General features: G+C 46.9%; 1 protein-coding gene across 2 annotated transcripts in view; it reads right to left on the bottom strand.

Annotated features, from left to right (window-relative positions):
• The window catches only part of ccdc126 (coiled-coil domain containing 126), a 145,134-nt gene that overhangs the window by 15,733 nt on the left and 110,334 nt on the right, over nucleotides 1–19,067 (bottom strand). For both annotated transcript variants that reach the window (XM_085988478.1, XM_085988473.1), the window contains 2 exons: nucleotides 12,582–12,656; nucleotides 3,071–3,228 (listed from right to left, as the gene is read on the bottom strand). In XM_085988478.1, coding sequence (XP_085844604.1) covers nucleotides 3,071–3,228; nucleotides 12,582–12,656 — 233 coding nt within the window. The remainder of the gene's footprint in view (nucleotides 1–3,070; nucleotides 3,229–12,581; nucleotides 12,657–19,067) is intronic.

Below are 19,067 nucleotides of genomic sequence, written 5' to 3'. Positions count from 1 at the left end.
TGAATAGCTGAGGCCAAAGCACTGATCCTTGCGGCACTCCACTAGTTACAGCCTGTCAACCCGAAAATGACCCGTTTATGCCAATTTTTGGTTGAATCATGCATTTTTCTCACTGAAACATGCTTTTGATGTGGAACAAAAGTATTATCTTTGTTTTAGACTTAGTTTAACAGCAAGAATTAAGTCTGTTCATAACATAATACAAGTAGGCGTGTGTTTCAAAGCAGTAAGCCAAGCTCCCCCATTTACCCGTTGAGTGTTCACAGCAATGTAGGTTTGCACTGATTATACTGATGTTAGTGCTGTCAATGTAGCTGGAAGCTTCTGCCTCTAAAGAGGTACATTTTAAATGTATGGTATTTATATGCTTCTTATAAATTTAAAACTGCTTTCTCAAACTTCTCAATTTTTTAAAAAGTGCTCAGAAAGTAATTACCTATACAGTACTTATATCTATATATATACACAATATGTTGAAAATAAACACTATTTTTCATCAATTTTCACACTGATTTTCTCCTTTTGGATGTAGACAGGATTTGTTGGTGTGCTGGTCTGCTTAATTCTGTGGCAGCTCAGCTGTTCAATCTTCCAATCGTGGCCAAATGTTAGCCTTATACACATACCTAGTACAGCTACTTTGATTGGTTGATTAGTTTCTTCTCTTTTTTTCTAAACACAGTAGCTGAAACTGTTCTCTTAAATAGGTAGCATGTGATTATTTTATGGCATTTCATTAAAAAAAAAATTCAGCTCCATTGATAGATGATGAGAGCATAAACTAGAAGGAAACTTACAGCTCCAGTCACTTCTGCTAAAGAACAAAGATTTGCTTCAATAGAGATATTGTGATAGCATTCCTGCCTCTGAGTTGGAAGGTTATGGGTTCGAGCCCCACCACAGGCAACTTCGGAAAGCAGAGACGAGAGTTCTGCTCTCTAAGTACCGGGTTGACTCCCAGTGGGGTATCATGTCCGAGTGCAGTACTGGGTTGACTCCCAGTGGGGTACCATGACCGAGTGCAGTACTGGGTTGACTCCCAGTGGGGTATCATGTCCGAGGCAGTACCGGGTTGACTCCCAGTGGGGTATCATGACTGAGTGTAGTACCGGGTTGACTCCCAGTGGGGTATCATGTCCGAGTGCAGTACCGGGTTGACTCCCAGGGGGGTATCATGTCCAAGGCAATACCGGGTTGACTCCCAGTGGGGTATCATGTCCGAGTGCAGTACCGGGTTGACTCCCAGTGGGGTATCATGTCCGAGTGCAGTACCGGGTTAACTCCCAGTGGGGTATCATGTCCGAGTGCAGTACCGGGTTGACTCCCAGTGGGGTATCATGTCCGAGTGCAGTACCGGGTTAACTCCCAGTGGGGTATCATGTCCGAGTGCAGTACCGGGTTGACTCCCAGTGGGATATCATGTCCGAGTGCAGTACCGGGTTGACTCCCAGTGGGGTATCATGTCCGAGTGCAGTACCGGGTTGACTCCCAGTGGGGTATCATGTCCGAGTGCAGTACCGGGTTGACTCCCAGTGGGGTATCACAGAATCACAGAAACCCCACAGTGCAGATAGAGGCCATTTCGGCCCATCGAGCCTGCACCGACACATATCCCACCCGATCCCCGTAACCCTTACACCAACACATATCCCACCCTATCCCCGTAACCCCATGCATTTAATCCCCCTAACACTAAGGGTCAATTTATCATAGCCAATCATCCTAACCCGCACATCTTTGGACTGTGGGAGGAAACCGGAGCACCCGGAGGAAACCCACGCAAACACGGGGAGAATGTGCAAACTCCACACAGACAGTCACCCGAGGCCGGATTCGAACCCGGGTCCCTGGCGCTGTGAGGCAACAGTGCTAACCACTATGCAGTACCGGGTTGACTCCCAGTGGGGTATCATGTCCGAGTGCAGTACCGGGTTGACTCCCAGTGGGGTATCATGTCCGAGTGCAGTACCCGGTTGACTCCCAGTGGTGGATCATGTCCGAGTGCAGTCTTCAAGAACTGCAGTTACACACTATTTCCTGTCCTCAGCTGTTGGCAAACTCCCAGCGCCAGACCAAATATTAAATGAAGTCTCTCTCGGAAAATCCTGCAAGCCTATCTACAGAAATCCCTATTACATTTTGGCGTGCAGGAGTTTAATGTGTTTGTTGGTGTGTTTGGCATTTTTATAATGTTTCCCTTGCTATTTATGTATGTGCCCTACTACTAGTTGCAGGAATAGTATTAGTGGATAATTGCATAGCCAGCTACCAGGCTGCATGGCTTACAGAAGGCCTGTTATCTGCATCAAACATGAATGTACTGTACCTGCATCAATCACTCTTTTACTGGAGTCGCTATGAGCTCATTGCTTTCAGAGGCAGTGCCTACTATAATGTGTACAGGGCTGTGTGAAGTCATGTATTTGAAGCTGATATGAGTACCAATTGGCTACTGCTGTGCTACTCCGCAGATGTCACTGCTGAAGGTCATTTCCTCTTGAGTTTGACCAATCTGTCTAAGTAATGAGCACCTACAAGGTCTCAGAATCCATCTCTCAAGGTCGCTTGTAACCATTATTCAAGTGAATGAAGCCAGAAATGATTGTATCTTAGAGTTTGAACCCAAAAGCTTGTATAGCACGAGTGGGAACATTTATGAGAGATGATCCAACTGTGCCTATGGCCTGTGCAATTGAGTTTTTCACTGCAGATGCCAATAGTTTCCACATGCTCAATAACAGTCTGTAGTGCAGACAACTACTGCTTCATGACATCACTATCAGCCTATTTGTGAAAACAGGTCTCAACAAAAAGATTTTCCCTGTTACAGTACTTAAATCCCTTTAATTTGTTAATGCATGGTATTGCAGATTAATCACATTTACTTATCTGCCTTATGAAGAATTTAACTTGTGATAAGGTAGCTCAACAAAAGTTGCTTTCTATTAAGTCACTTGTACAACTATCTGCACAAAAATTATTGTGTTCTCCAAATAAGATCTGAAAGTAAAAATGCATCTCTAACTAAGGGGCTGTGGTGATAATGTGAAAGCTAGAGCAGAACTCTTACCTCTTGAGCTCTGCCTCTTTGTTGAGATGGTAGAAGAAAGCAGGCTCACATATTAGCTGTTCTCTTTGGCAGACTTCAACACATGACTGGGAGGGTTTCGCCTTTTTAACTACAAGCGCATTCATTGGTGGCCATATTTCTCTTTGACGGCAGAAATCCTGCAGGAAAGCCATTAAGTTTACAATAACAGATTCTGAGCACTCTCATTCACCAAGTGCAGTAAAGTGAACATCAAGAACCAGAGCTATGAAGGTGGCATGTGTTACAATTTTGGGTCTTTCTTTCAGTTTTTTAATTTGACTCTTGTCTTGGGTACAAAAGTGCTACCCATTCTTGTAAATGTTTTGGAGCATGTTCAGCAATGTGCCCATATTGCCCAATATCTAAATATGTATTTTACAAATGCCTTCATGTGTGTTTCTCTATTCTCTGCGAAAGTGGACTTCAAACTTGTAACAATTCATAGTATCTACCTGGGATACTGATTTACACTGACAATGAAGGTGATTTAAAGGGCTGGAATTTACGGTGGGTAATAACGGCGAACTAACAGCGTTCGCTGTTATTAACCCTTTGAAACTGACCGCAACTTCAGGATGTAGTGCATGCATATCCCAACGTGGAAATCCTGAAGTTGCGGTCAGTCATTCACTGCTCCGACACTGGCTGCACTGTGCTTCCCCCCCCGTCCCCGCCCATAAATGTGAACTGAATAGCAATAGTGAGATTTTTTAAATGTCTAAATCAAAAGAACTTAAACTTGAATTAGCAAGGTTAGTGGCCAAATAGAAAGTGAAGGAACAGGGTTCAGCTAAAAAAAAGTGAATTTCAATTCGACCTTCAGTAACGTAGACAGGAAGAAATAGGACATAGAAACATAGACAAATAGGATCAGGAGTAGGCCATTCGGCCCTTCGAGCCTGCTCCACCATTCAATATGATCAAGACTGATCCTCTTAACTCTATACCATATTCCTGCTCTCTCCCCATACCCCTTGATGCCTTTTGTGTCTAGAAATCTATCTCCTTGTTAAATATATTCAGTGACTTGGCCTCCACAACCTTCTGTGGTAGAGAATTCCACAGGTTCACCACCCTCTGAGTGAAGAAATTTCTCATCTCAGTCCTAAATGTCCTACCTCGTATCCTGAGACTGTGACCCCTTGTTCTAGACTCCCAAGCCAGGGGAAACATCCTCCCTGCATCCAGTCTGTCTAGCCGTCAGAATTTTATACATTTCAATGAGATCCCCTCTTATTCTTCTAAACTCTAGTGAATACAGGCCTAGTCGACCCAATCTCTCCTCATACGATAATCCTGCCATCCCAGGAATCAGTCTAGTGAACCTTCGCTGCACTCCCTCTATGGCAAGTATATCCTTTCTTAGGTAAGGAGACCAAAACTGCACATAGTACTCCAGGTGTGGTCTCACAAGGGCCCTGTACAACTGTAGTAAGACATTCTTGCTTCTGTACTCAAATCCTCTTGCAATGAAGGTCAACATACCATTTGCCTTCCTAACTGCTTGCTGCACCTGCATGTTTGCTTTCAGTGACTGGTGTACAAGGACACCCAGGTCCCTTTGTACATCAGCATTTCCCAGTCTATCACCATTTAAATAATACTCTACCTTTCTGTTTTTCCTACCGAAGTGGATAACTTTGGTCATCTTCCAAAATTCGATAGATTCTGGAACAGTTCCCATGGATTGGAGGGTAGCTAATGTTACCCCACTATTCAAAAAAGGTGGTAGAGAGAAAACGGGGAATTATAGACCGGTAAGCCTGACATCGGTAGTGGGGAAAATGGTAGAGTCCATTATAAAAGATGTAATAGCAGAGCACTTGGAAAACAGTGACAGGATTGGACAAAGTCAACATGGATTTACAAAAGGTAAATTGTGCTTGACTAATCTACTGGAATTTTTTGAGGATGTAACTGGTAGAATAGATAAGGGAGAACCAGTGGCTGTGGTGTATTTGGACTTTCAGAAGGCTTTCGATAAAGTCCCGCATAAGAGATTAGCGTGTAAAGTTAAGGCACATGGGATTGGGGGCAAGGTACTGACTTGGATAAAGAACTGGTTGGCAGACAGGAAGCAAAGAGTTGGAATAAACGGCTCTTTTTCTGAGTGGCAGGCAGTGACTAGTGGGGTACCGCAGGGATCGGTGCTAGGACCCCAGCTATTCACAATATATATATATAAATGATCTAGACGAAGGAACTAGATGTAATATCTCCAAGTTTGCAGACGACACAAAGCTGGGTGGGCGCGTGTGCTGTGAGGAGGATGCCGAGAAACTCCAGTATGATCTGGACAGGTTGGGTGATTGGGCAGAAACATGGCAGATGCAGTATAATGTGGATAAATGCAAGGTTATCCACTTTGGTGGCAAAAACAGGAAGGCAGATTATTATCTGAACAGCAATAGATTGGGAGAAGGGGAAGTGCAATGAGACCTGGGTGTCCTTGTGCACCAATCGCTGAAAGTAAGCATGCAGGTGCAGCAGACGGTTAAGAAGGCAAATAGTATGTTGGCCTTCATAGCGAGAGGGTTCGAGTACAAGAACAAGGATGTCTTGCTGCAGTTGTACAGGACCTTGGTGAGACCACACCTTGAGTATTGTGTGCAGTTTTGGTCACCTTATCTGAGGAAGGATGTTCTTGCCATGGAGGGAGTGCAGCGAAGATTCACCAGACTGATACCTGGGATGGCAGGAATGACGTATGAGGAGAGATTGGGTCGATTGGGCTTATACTCGCTGGAGTTTAGAAGAATGAGAGGGGATCTCATTGAAACTTATAAAATTCTAACAGGACTGGACAGACTTGATGCAGGCAGGATATTCCCGATGGCCGGGGAGTCCAGAACCAGGGGTCACAGTCTAAGGATAAGGAGTAAGCCATTTAGGACAGAGATGAGGAGGAATTTATTCACCGAGAGAGTGGTGAACCTGTGGCATTCTCTACCACAGAAGGCAGTAGAGGCCAATTCATTAAATATATTCAAGAAGGAGTTGGATATATTTCTTAAGGCTAAAGGGATCAAGGGATATGGGGAGAAGGCAGGGACAGGGTACTGAAATTGGATGGTCAGCCATGATCTCATTGAATGGCGGAGCAGGCTTGAGGGGCCGAATGGCCTTCTCCTGCTCCTATCTTCTATGTTTCTATGTTTCACATTTATCCACGTTATACTGCATCTGCCATGTATTTGCCCACTCACTCAACTTGTCTAAATCGCCTTGGGGCCTCTTTTCATCCTCCTCACAACTCACAATCCCACCTAGTTTCGTGTTGTCAGCAAACTTGGAAATATTACATTTGGTTCCCTCATCCAAATCATTGATATATCTTGTGAATAGCTGGGGCCCAAGCGCTGATCCCTGCGGTACCCCACTAGTCACCGCCTGCCACTCCAAAAAAAGACCCATTTATTCCTACTCTCTGTTTCCTGTCTGTTAACCAATTTTCAATCCATGCCAGTATATTACCTCCAATCCCATGTGCTTTAATTTTGCACACTAACCTCTTCGTGGGACTTTTTCAAAGGCCTTCTGAAAATCCAAATACACCTTGTCCCTTATCTATTCTACCAGTTACATCCTCAAAAAACTCCAGTAGGTTTGTCAAACATGATTTCCCTTTCATAAATCCATGTTGACTTGTCTAATCCCGTTGATATTTTCTAAGTGTCCTGTTATCACATCCTTTATAATAGACTCTAGCATTTTCCCTACTACTGATGTTAGGATAACCGGTCTGTAGTTCCCTGTTTTCTCCCTCGCTCCTTTTTTAAATAGTGGGGTTACATTTGCCACCCTCCAATCTGCAGGAACTGTTCCATAATCGAAAGAATTTTGGAATATGATAACCAATGCATCCACTATTCCCATGGCTATCTCTTTTAGTACTCTGGGATGCAGATTATCAGGTCCTGGGGATTTATCAGCTTTCAGTCCCATTAATTTTTCCAGCACTGGTTTTTACAATACCAATTTCTTTTAATTCCTCCTTCTCACTAGACCCTTGGTTCCCTAGCATTTCTGGGAAGTTATTTGTGTCCTCTTCCATGTAAGACAGAACCAAAGTATTTGTTTAATTGCTCTGCCATTTCCTTGTTCCCCGTTATAAATTCTCCCGTTTATGACTGTAAGGGATCTACATTTGTCTTCACTAATCTTTTTTTTTTTTAAACATACTTGTAGAAGCTTTTACAATCCGCTTTTATGTTCTTTGCAAGTTTACTTTTCCCCTCTTAATCAATCTCTTGGTCCTTTTTTGCTGAACTCTAAACTGCTCCCAATCCTCAGGCTTGCTACTTTTTTTTGGCAACTTTATATGACTCCTCTTTGGATCTAATACTATCCTTAATTTCTTTTGTTATCCATGATGGGCCGCTTTTCCTTTTGTGTTTTTGCGCCAGAAAGGAATGTATAACTGTTGCAATTCATGCATTCATTGCTTAAATGTTAGCCATTGCCTATCCACCGTCATGCCTTTTAATGAAGCTCCCCAATCTATCATAGCCAACTCACTCCTCATACCACCGTAGTTTCCTTTGTTTAGATTTAGGACCCAGTTTCGGATTGGACTTCTTCACTTTCCATTTTAATGAAGAATTCTATCATGTTATGGTCACTCTTCCCTAAAGGACCCCGCACAACAAGATTATTAATTAACCCCTTCTCATTGCACAACACCCAATCTAGGGTAGGCTGTTCCCTAGTTGGCTCCTCAACGTACTGCTTTAAAAACCATCTCGTACACACTCCAGGAATTCATCCTCCACGGTATTATTGCTAATTTGGTTTGGCCAGTCTATATGTAGATTAAAGTCACCCATGATTACTGTAGTACCCTTGATACATGCATCTTTAATTTCCTGTTTGGTGCCATCCCCTCCATTACCACTACTGTTTGGAGGCCTATAGACAACTCCCACCAATGTTTTCTGCCCCTTGGTGCTTCTTAGCTCCACCCAGACTGATTCTACATCTTGATTTTCTGAGCCAATATCCTTTCTCGCTATTGCTCCGATTTCATCCTTTACTAACAAGGCCACCCCACCTCCTTTTCCTTTTCACCTGTCCTTCCTAAATATCGAATATCCTTGGATATTCAGCTCCCAGCCTTGGTCATCCTGCAGCCATGTCTCCGCAATCGCAATTATATCATATCCGTTTACATCTATTTGTGCTGTTAATTCATCTACCTTATTACGAATGCTTCGTGCATTCAGATACAGTGCTTTGAGATTTGTCTTTTTAACATTTTTAGACATCTTAATTTTTTTTGTACTATGGCCCTATTTGTCTTATTACCATTTTTTCTTACCTGGACCCTATTTGTTAGTGCACTCCTTTGTTTGTACGCTCTGTCCCTTCCTGACACAATCTGGTAATCCTTACCTCAGTCACTTTCCTGTACTGCTTCCTTGTCTTTTCTCTTTAGCATTCTAGATTTCGCTCCACCAGGACCCTCCCCCGACCCCCTTATTTATTTAAAGCCCTATCTACCTCCCTAGTTATTAGACAACAAGACCAATGCAGATGGGAAGAAGATCAAGAACAAGAGGAATGCAGATTGTAGAAAGAGAGGGAACAATGTAAATTCAAGGTCAATGAAAAGAAGAAACAGTCCCAGCATGAGGCCGACAAGAAGGAGAAAGAGCATTACCATGCTCTTGAACTGGGAGAGAAAAGTAAGTTAGTAACAAGTCCAATAATTCAAGGCACAGAACATGGGGCCCACCATTTTGTTAAATCAAATCTGCTTCCAAATTCTAATGAGGAGATGATATTAATAGTTTTATCCAGGCAGTTTTAACCAGGCATTTGAATTGTTATCCAGTCACCACGAGTTGCCAACCTGGGGAAGCTGCAACACAGGACTATATGCATGCTAAACAGCAGAAGCAGCATGCTATAAACAGAGCTAAGGGATCCCACAATCAATGGATCAGATCAAACCTCCGCAGTCCTGCCACATTCAGTCGTGAATGGTGGTGGACCATTAAATAACGGGAGGAGACGACGCCATGAATATCTCCGAGACGACTCCATGAATATCTCCGTCCTCAACAATGGCGGAGCCAAGCACACGAGTGCTAAAGACAAGGCTGAAGCATTCGCAACCATCTTCAGCCAGAAGTGCTGAGTGGATGATCCATCTCGGCCTCCTCCCGAGGTCCCCACCATCACAGATGCCAGTCTTCAGCCAATTTGATTCACTCCACGTGATATCAAGAAACGACTCAGCGCACTGGATACAGCAAAGGCTCGAGCCCCGACAATATCCTGGCTGTGCTCCAGAACTAGCCGCGCCTCTAGCCAAGCTGTTCCAGTACAGCTACAATGCTGGCATCTACCCAACAAAACTGCCCAGGTATGTCCTGTCCACAAAACGCAGGACAAATCCAATCCACCCCATCAGTCTACTCAATCATCAGCAAAAGTTCTGCAAAGTGTCATTGACAGTGCTATCACGCAACACTTACTGACCACCAACCTGTTCACTGATGCTCAATTTGGATTCTGCCAGGACCACTCGGCTCCAGACCTCATTACAGTCTTGGTCCAAACATGGACAAAAGAGCTGAATTCCAGAGGTGAGGTGAGGTGAGAGTGACTGCCCTCGACAGCAAAGCAGCACCAAATATGGCACCAAGGAGCTCTAGTAAAGTTGAAGCCAATGATGATCAGGGGGAAACTCTACTGGCTGGCGTTATACCTAGCACAAAAGAAGATGGTTGTGGTTGTTGGAGGCCAATCATCTCAGCACCAGGACATTGGTGCAGGAGTTCCTCAAGTTAGTGTCCTAGGCCCAACCATCTTCAGCTGTTTCATCAATGACCTTCCCTCCAACATAAGGTCAGAAGTGGGGATGTTCGCTGATGACTGCACGGTGTTTACTTCCATTCACCACAGATGAGACACTCGCCGCAGAATACCCGGCCTCTGACCTGCTCTTGTTGCCACAGTATTTATGTGGCTGGTCCAGTTAAGTTTCTGGTCAATGGTGACCCCCAGGATGATGATGGTGGGGGATTCAGCGATGCTAATGCTGTTGAATGTCAAGGGGCAGTGGTTAGACTCTCGCTTGTTGGAGATAGCCATTGCCTAGCACTTGTGTGGCGCGAATGTTACCTGCCACTTATCAGCCCAAGCCTGAACGTCGTCCAGGTCTTGTTGCATGCGGACATGGACTGCTTCATTATCTGAGGAGTTGTGAATGGCACTGAACACTGCAATCATCAGCGAACATCCACATTTCTGACCTTATGTTGGAGGAAAGGTCATTGATGAAGCAGCTGAAGATGGTTGGGCCTAGGACACTGCCCTGAGGAACTCCTGCAGCGATGTCCTGGGGCTGTGATGATTGACCTCCAACCACCACAACCATCCTCCTTTGTGCTAGGTATGACTCCAGCCAGTGGAGAGTTTTCGCCCCAATTCCCATTGACTTCAGTTTTACTAGGACTCCACGATGCCCACTCGGTCAAATGCTGCCTTGTTGTCAAGGGTAGTCACTCTCACCTCACCTCTGGAATTCAGCTCTTTCGTCCATGTCTGGACCAAGGCTGTAATGAGGTCTGGAGCCGAGTGGTCTTGGAGGAATCCAAACTGGGCATCAATGAGCAGGTTATTGGTGAGTAAGTGGCGCTTGACAGCACTGTTGATGAAACCTTCCATCACTTTGCTGATGATTGAGTAGACTGATGGGGCGGTAATTAGCTGGATTGGATTTGTCCTGCTTTTTGTGGACAGGACATACCTGGCCACTTTTCCACATTATCGGATAGATGCCAGTGTTGTAACTGTACTGGAACAGCTTGGCTAGAGGCACGGCTAGTTCTGGAGCACAAGTCTTCAGCACGACAGCCGGGATGTTGTTGGGACCCATAGCCATCATGACTGGATATGGCAGGACTGCAGAGCTTTGATCTGATCCGTTGATTGTGGGATCTCTTAGCCCTGTCTGCATGCTGCTTCTGCTTTTTAGCATGTATGTAGTCCTGTGTTGCAGCTTCCCCAGGTTCAGATACGCCTGGTGCTGCTCCTGGCATGCTCTTCTACACTCCTTATTGAACCAGGGTTGGTCCCCTGGCTTGATGGTAATGGTAGAGTGAAGGATATGCTGGGCCATGAGGTTACAGATTATGGTGGAATACAATTCTGTTGTTGCTGATGGCCCACAGCACCTCATGGATGCCCAGTTTTGAGCTGTTGTTCTGAATCTTTCCCATTTAGCACGGTGGTAGTGCCACACAACACAATGGAGGGTGTCCTCAGTGTGAAGATGGGACTTTGTCTCCACAATGACTGTGCGGTGGTCACTGCTACCAATACTGTCATGGACAGATGCATCTGCGGCAGGTAGATTAGTGAGGATGAGGTCAAGTAGGTTTTTCCTCATGTTGGTTCTCTCACCACCTGTCGCAGGCCTAGACTGACAGCTATATCCTTCAGGACGTGGCCAGCTCGGTGAATAGTGGTGCTACCGAGCCACTCTTGGTGATGGACATTGAAATCCCCCACATTCTGTGCCCTTGCTACTCGCAGTGCTTCTTCCAAGTGGTGTTGGACATGGAGGAGTACTGATTCATCAGCTGATGGAGGGCGGTAGGTGCTTGACCTGAAGCCATGAGACTTCATGGGGTCCGGAGTCAATGTTGAGGACTCCCAGGGCCACTTATTCCAATGGTGCTGCCACCCTTGGTGGATCTATCCTGCTGGTGGGACAAGACATACCCAGGGATGGTGATGGAGGAGTTGGGAAGGTATGATTCTGTGAGTATGACTAAGTCAGGCTGTTGCTTGACTAGTCTGTGGGACAGCTCTCCCAACTTTGGCACAAGTCCCCAGATGTTGGTGAGGAGTCGACTGGGCTGGGTGTGCCATTGTTGTGTCTGTAGCCAGTGCCGAGGTCGATGCCGGGTGGTCCGTCCGGTTTTATTCTTATTATTGTGTTTCGTAGCAGTTTGTTACAACTGAGCTAGGCCATTTCAGGCAGTTAAGAGTCAACCACATATGGGTCTGGAATCACATTTCGACCAGACCAGGTAAGAATGGCAGATTTCCTTCCCTAAAGGACATTAGTGAACCAAATGGGTTTTTATGACAATCTGATAATTTCATGGTTACCGTTACTGATAACTAGCTTTTTTTAAAATTCCAGATTTATTTAATTAATTGAATTTAAATTCCCCAGCTGCCATGGTGGGATCATTAGTCCTGGCCTCTGGATTACTAGCCCAGTAATATTACCACTATGCCACCATTCCTGTCTGTTGAGAATATACCCTTGGGAAAGGGGGGGGGGGGGGGGGGAATTGATTCGATTGATACTATAAATCTAATCTAACTACCTAACTCACCTACAGACTGGATAAGCTCACCAAATCATTGGAGCACTTAAAATTATTTTTATACATTTAATGTTTTTATTATCAGATGCATTTGGAAATAATTTTTGTGACATTATTCTGGAGTTAAATAATAAACTTACTTGTTTTTCAATGAAAACATTTAATCTTTCCAGCATTCCTTCACTTGTGAATTCATATGGTAAATATGGGTCAACCTGTTTAAAAAAAAATACTGTTTTATTATAAGCAGACAATCTCGATTATATTATCACCATAAAGAAGAAAGAATTTGCACTTATTTAGCTTTTTCATGACCTCAGGACGTCTAAAGCGCGTTACAGCCAATTAAGTACTTTTTGAAGTGTGGTCACTGTTGTAATGTGGGGAAATGTAGCAGGCAATTTGTGCACAGCAAGGTCCCACAAATAACAATGTGATAATGACCAGATAATCTGTTTATTGATGTTGGTTGAGGGATAAATATTGGCCAGGACACCAGATGGGGTGCTCTTCTTCAAAATAGTGCCATGGAATCTTTTACATCCACCTAAGGGGGAAGACAGGGCTTCGGTTTAACATCTCATCCAAAGGACGGCACCTCAGACAGTGCGGCACTCCCTCAGTACTGCACTGGAGTGTTTGCCTAGACTTTATACTCAAGTCTCTAGTGTGGGACTTGAACCCACAACCTTCTGACTCAGAGGCAAGAGTGCTACCATGGCTCCAAAAACCAGGTTTATACTACATCCATAATTCAGTAATGCCTTACAGTACTAAAAATGAAATAGATACGCCAGTGCAGTACTGAGAGAGTGCTGCGCTGACTGAAGTGCCATCCTTCAGATGACTGTTAAACCGAGGTCTCATCTGCCCTCAGGTGGATTCCAACTTAAATTTCACCCTTCATGTTTTAGGTTTATACTTGATCACATATCTAGATGATATTTAGCATTCCTCGATATTTCTTAACCACGGCTCCCAGTTTCCCGGACAGCAGATGCTGATAATGGAGAATGGTTGCACCAGAGCCACTGGTGGAGGTGTGGGCTGGTGCTTGGGTTGGGGATCCCCTATCGGTACATGGTCTGTGGGGTGGTCCGCACCTCTGGACCCTACCCATCTTCTCCGCCACATTCCCGGGACACAGGAGCCTTCTCTTTACCAGATTTTTCATGCTTCCTGCCCCCTCTGCTATTCTACTGTAACCATTTACATCTCCTTTAGATCCATCTTTTCTTTCTTTACTTGACCCACTACCACCTCCTTTTGCTTTACACCATCATCCCTTTTGTCATTTAATCACTCCTACCCTCCAGCCTATCACAGACCTCTCCCCTGTGTTCTTCCCTCCCCCCTGCCCTTTTCCTTGGCTCTGTACTTACTTAAAAACTGTTATTCTCTAATATCTTCCAATTCTGATGAAAGGTCATTGACCTGAAACGTTAACTATGTTTTCTCTCTCCACTCAGAGGGTGATGCGCTATCAATTACTCATAAAAGACTGAGAGTTAAGAGAGTAACTAAAGGCTTTTATTAGCAAAGAACAGAGCATGCCTCTCGTGGTTGACTGGGTTCCAAGAAGGCAGGGGGCTGCAGGTCAATCACCTTTATACCTGGGCCTGTGTGGGTGGAGCCAGCCGAGACATGTTGAGGCATGCATAGGTACAACAGTGTGTAACAACAACAACAACAACGGTTTACCACATTCACCCCTTGTTTAAAATCGAGTCCGGCGGGGTGAAGTGTACTAAAGGTTCGTGTAAGTAAGTCTCTCAGGTGGCCTTGTATGCCGTCCTGATCGTCGTGGTGGCGGCAGTGATGGTGCAGCATCCAACGTTGAGTCTGGCGTCTCATTGAGCGGTTGGGTGGTCAATGACGGGTCCTGGGGCTGCGGCATGCCGTCTAGTGGGGTTGGGTTGTGGGTAGTGGTGGATGGCAATGGTAGTGTTTCAGGGGCACCCAAAGGTGCGAGATCTCGTGTGGGGGCTGTGTCCTCCCGCCTGTCCGGGTACGCTACGTAAGCGTACTGGGGGTAGGCGTGGGTAGTGGTGGAGGGCGAGGGGGGTGTTTCGGGAGCACCCGAAGGTGCGAGGTCTCGTATGGAGACTGTGTTCTCCCGCCCGTCCGGGTACACCACGTAAGCATACTGAGGGTTGGCATGGAGGAGGCTCACCCTCTCGACCAGGGGGTCCATCTTATGGGACCTCACGTGCTTCCGCAGTAGGACGGGTCCTGGAGAAGTCAGCCATGTCGGTAACGAGATCCCCGATGTGGACTTCCTGGGGAAGGAGAACGTTCTCTCGTGAGGGGTAGCATTGGTGGCTGTACAGAGCAGTGACCGAATGGAATGGAGCGCCGCAGGGAGGACTTCCTGCCAGCAAGAGGTCGGAAGGCCCTTAGATTTCAAGTTTAAAAGGACTGCCTTCCAGACCGTCGCATTCTCCCTTTCCACCTGGCCATTCCCCCGGGGGTTGTAGCTGGTGGTCCTGCTTGTAGCGATACCTCTCGAGAGCAGGTACTGCCGGAGTTCGTCGCTCATAAAGGATGAGCCCCTGTCGCTATGAATATAGCTAGGGAAACCGAACAAGGCGAAGAGGTCATTCAGACATTTAATGACCGTGGTACTGGTCATGTCTGAGCAAGGGATGGCAAACGGGAAACGGGAGTACTCATCAATTATGTTGAGGAAGTACACATTGCGGTCGGAGGAGGGGAGGGGCCCTTTAAAATCGACGCTCAGCCGTTCAAAGGGGCGCGTGGCTTTGATCAGGCTTGCTCTGTCTGGCTTATAAAAATGCGGTTTGCACTCGGCACAGATTTGGCAGTTCCTGGTCATGGTCCTGACCTCCTCGATAGAGTAGGGCAGGTTACGGGATTTGATGAAGTGAAAAAACCTGGTGACCCCCAGGTGGCAGAGGTCATTGTGGAGGGTCTTCAGTCTATCGACCTGCGCGTTGGCGCATGTACCACGTGATAGGGCATCTGGGGGCTCATTGAGTTTCCCGGGCCGGTACAAGATATCGTAATTGTAGGTGGAGAGTTCGATTCTCCACCTTAAGATCTTGTCGTTCTTGATTTTGCCCCTCTGCTTATTATTAAACATAAAAGCTACTGAACGCTGGTCAGTGAGCAGGGTAAATCGTTTTCCGGCCAGGTAATGCCTCCAATGTCGCACAGCTTCCACAATGGCCTGGGCCTCCTTTTCGACAGAGGAGTGTCGAATCTCGGGGCCCTGGAGGGTCCTTGAGAAAAAGGCCACGGGTCTCCCCGCCTGCTTAAGGGTTGCAGCTAGGGCAAAGTCGGATGCGTCGCTCTCCACTTGGAAAGGGATGGACTCATCCACTGCGTGCATTGTGGCCTTCGCAATATCTCCTTTTATGAGAGTGAAGGCTGCACAGGCCTCTGCTGTCAGGGGGAAGGAGGTGGACTTGATGAGGGGTCTGGCTTTGTCCGCATAGTTGGGCACCCACTGAGCATAGTACGAGAAAAACCCTAGGCATCTCTTCAGTGCTTTTTGGCAGTGGGGGAGGGGGGAGCTCCATAAGGGGGCGCATCCTGTCGGGGTCGGGGCCGATGACTCCGTTCTCCACTACACAGCCAAGAATGGCAAGGCGCTTGGTACGAAACATACATTTGTCCTTGTTGTATGTTAGGTTCAGCCGTTGGGCCGTACGGAGGAATTTCTCTAGATTAACATCATGGTCCTGCTGGTCGCGGCCGCAGATGGTGACGTTGTCTAGATAGGGGAAAGTGGCCTGGAGCGCGTTCTGGTCGACCATCCGGTCCATCTCCCGTTGGAAGACTGAAACCCCGTTGGTGACGCCGAAGGGAACTCTGAGGAAGTGGTAGAGACGACCGTCAGCTTCAAAAGCTGTGTAATGGCGGTCCCCAGCCCTGATGGGGAGCTGGTGGTATGCCGACTTCAGATCAATCGTCGAGAACACCCGGTATTGTGCTATCTGATTGACCATGTCAGATATGCGGGGGAGTGGGTATGCATCTAGCTGGGTGTAGCGATTGATCGTCTGGCTGTAGTCAATAACTAGGCGCTGTTTTTCGCCAGTCTTCACTACCACCACTTGTGCTCGCCATGGGCTGGTGCTACTTTCAATAATCCCTTCCTTCAGGAGTCTTGCTACCTCGGATTTAATGAAGCTCCTATCCCCGGCACTGTAACGCCTGCTTTTGGTAGCGATGGGCTTACAGTCGCGGGTGAGGTTAGCGAACAAGGAGGGGGGGGGGACTTTAAGGGTGGAGAGGCTGCAAATGGTGCGCGGCGGGCGATTTAAAAGCTGCTGGCTGCAGACTGTGAGTGGGGGGAGGGGTCCGTCGTACGCTAATGTGGCACTCTTAAGGTTGCACTGAAAATCCAACCCCAGTAGAACGGCAGCGCAAAGATGGGGCAGGACCAGGAGTTTAAAATTTTTGTATTCTGTGCCCCTTACTGAAAGGGTCACTACACAGTAGCCACCGACGTCCGCTGACTGGGCTTTGGAAGCCAAAGAGATCCGATGTCGCGTCGGCAGGACCGGGAGAGAGTAACTGCGCACCGTGTCGGGGTGGATAAAGCTTTCCGTGCTCCCGCTGTCAAAAAGGCAGGTAGTGGCGCGGCCGTTTACCTTAATGTCCATCATGGGCCTGGACAGTTGATGAGGGAGAGATTGGTCCAGCGTCACGGAGGCCAGCATATGGTCGAGCGAGTCGATGTGGTCGTCAGATGAGGCGGTGGTTGAGTCCGGGTCCCCCGTGGTTGAAGTTGGAGACGTCCGAGATGGCGGACAAAATGGCGGCGCCCATGGTCCCGATCCCCACGCGGCTGGGGGAGCCCAAGATGGCGGACAAGATAGCTGCCCCCACGGTTCGCACGCGGCGCTGCTGGCGTTAGCGGTTTTACCTTTGCAGGCGCTGACATAGTGTCCTTTCTCCCCGCAGCCAGAGCAGGTAGCGTTTCTCGCCGGGCAGCGTGCTCTGGGGTGTTTTGCCTGGCCACAAAAACAACATTTCTGTGCCTTGGACGTCGCAGCAGCAGTTGAAGGTGGCGGTCCCATGACCCAAGGTTGTGGCGTCCACGTTGCGGAGCGGTTAGGGGAGAAGGCGTCCATATTCCTGTGGGCCGCGTCGAGCGAGAGCGCGAGGGACACTGCCTTTCTCAGGTCCATTTCTCCCTTTTCCAACAGTCTCTGCCGGGAGTAGTCGGACCTTAAGCCCGCAACGAAAGCATCTCGGATCAGTCCCTCCGTGTGTGCTGCGGCTGATGCTTCTTTGCAATCGCAGTCTCGGCCGAGTATCCGTAGTGCCCGTAGGAAGGCCTCCACCGATTCCCCGGGCTGCTGTCTGCGGGATCTTAAGAGGTGCCGGGCATAGACCGTATTTACCGGGCGTGCGTATTGCCCTTTTAGCAGACCGATAGCCGCCGCGTAGGTCGTCGCGTCCTGGATTATTGTATAAACTTGGTGGCTCACCTTTGAGGCCAGGATTTCCAACTTGTTTTCGTCCAGGGTCACAGTTGAGGCTTGCAGGTAGGCCTCGAAGCAACGCAGCCAATGCGCGAATTTGGTAGCCGAACCCGCTTCTTGGGGGTCTAGGTCCAGGCATGTTGGTCTGAGGGCTCGCAGCAGCTCCTGTTGCTCAGCGTTTGGTGCAGCAGCCTGCTGTTCAGCGTTTGGTGCAGCAGCCTGCTGTTCAGCAAATGTCGACATTTTGTTTTTGCTAATAAAATTGATGCGCTATCAATTACTCATAAAAGACTGAGAGTTAAGAGAGTAACTAAAGGCTTTTATTAGCAAAGAACAGAGCATGCCTCTCGTGGTTAACTGGGTTCCAAGAAGGCAGGGGGCTGCAGGTCAATCACCTTTATACCTGGGCCTGTGGGTGGAGCCAGCCGAGACATGTTGAGGCATGCATAGGTACAACAGTGTGTAACAACAACAACAGTGGTTTACCACAGAGGGTTGTGAATCTTTGGAATTCCCTACCCCAAAGGGCTATGGATACTGAATCGTTGAGTATATTCAAAGCTGAGATCGATAAATTTTTGGACTCCAGGAGAATCATGGGATATGGAGATCAGGCAGGAAAGTGGAGCTGAGGTCGAAGATCAGCCATGATCTTCTTGAATGGCGGAGCAGGCTCGAAGGGCCGTTTGGCCTACTCCTGCTCGTAGTTCTTATGTTATGTTCTTATATTCCACAGATGCTGGCTGACCTGCTGAGTGTTTTCCAGCATTTTCTGTTTTTTAAGGTATGTGCTGCTTACCATTACAACAAAGACAGAGTGGGCCCACCTCCTGGTATTGTACAGCCATGAGTGACACAATCTGTCAGATGCCATCACGACTATTAAAAAAATGCTCCATAATTAGCAAGAATGGCATAAGTACTCTTCAACAAGAATCACATGTTAAAAAGTAAAATATTCCTGACAGTGAGGAAATGCTTAGGCCGAATTCATATTTTTGCCTTTAGAGGGAGCCACAGAACAACAATTACAGTGAACCTTGTTTTATATCAGTAACAACACTATTTGTATGCACTAGTTGCTCAGAAAAAGATTGATTACAATAACTTGAATCTTTACAAAGTATGGATGAATTATAGGAATTGATATTATTCCAGTGCAGTGGTGCA

This window comes from Somniosus microcephalus, chromosome 5 (assembly GCF_052327205.1).
Source record: "Somniosus microcephalus isolate GS21.2 chromosome 5, FLI_Smic_1.0, whole genome shotgun sequence".
Lineage (NCBI taxonomy): Eukaryota > Metazoa > Chordata > Chondrichthyes > Squaliformes > Somniosidae > Somniosus > Somniosus microcephalus.
The sequence above is the reverse complement of the archived record's forward strand: the minus strand, read 5'-3'. Positions and strand labels throughout refer to the sequence as shown.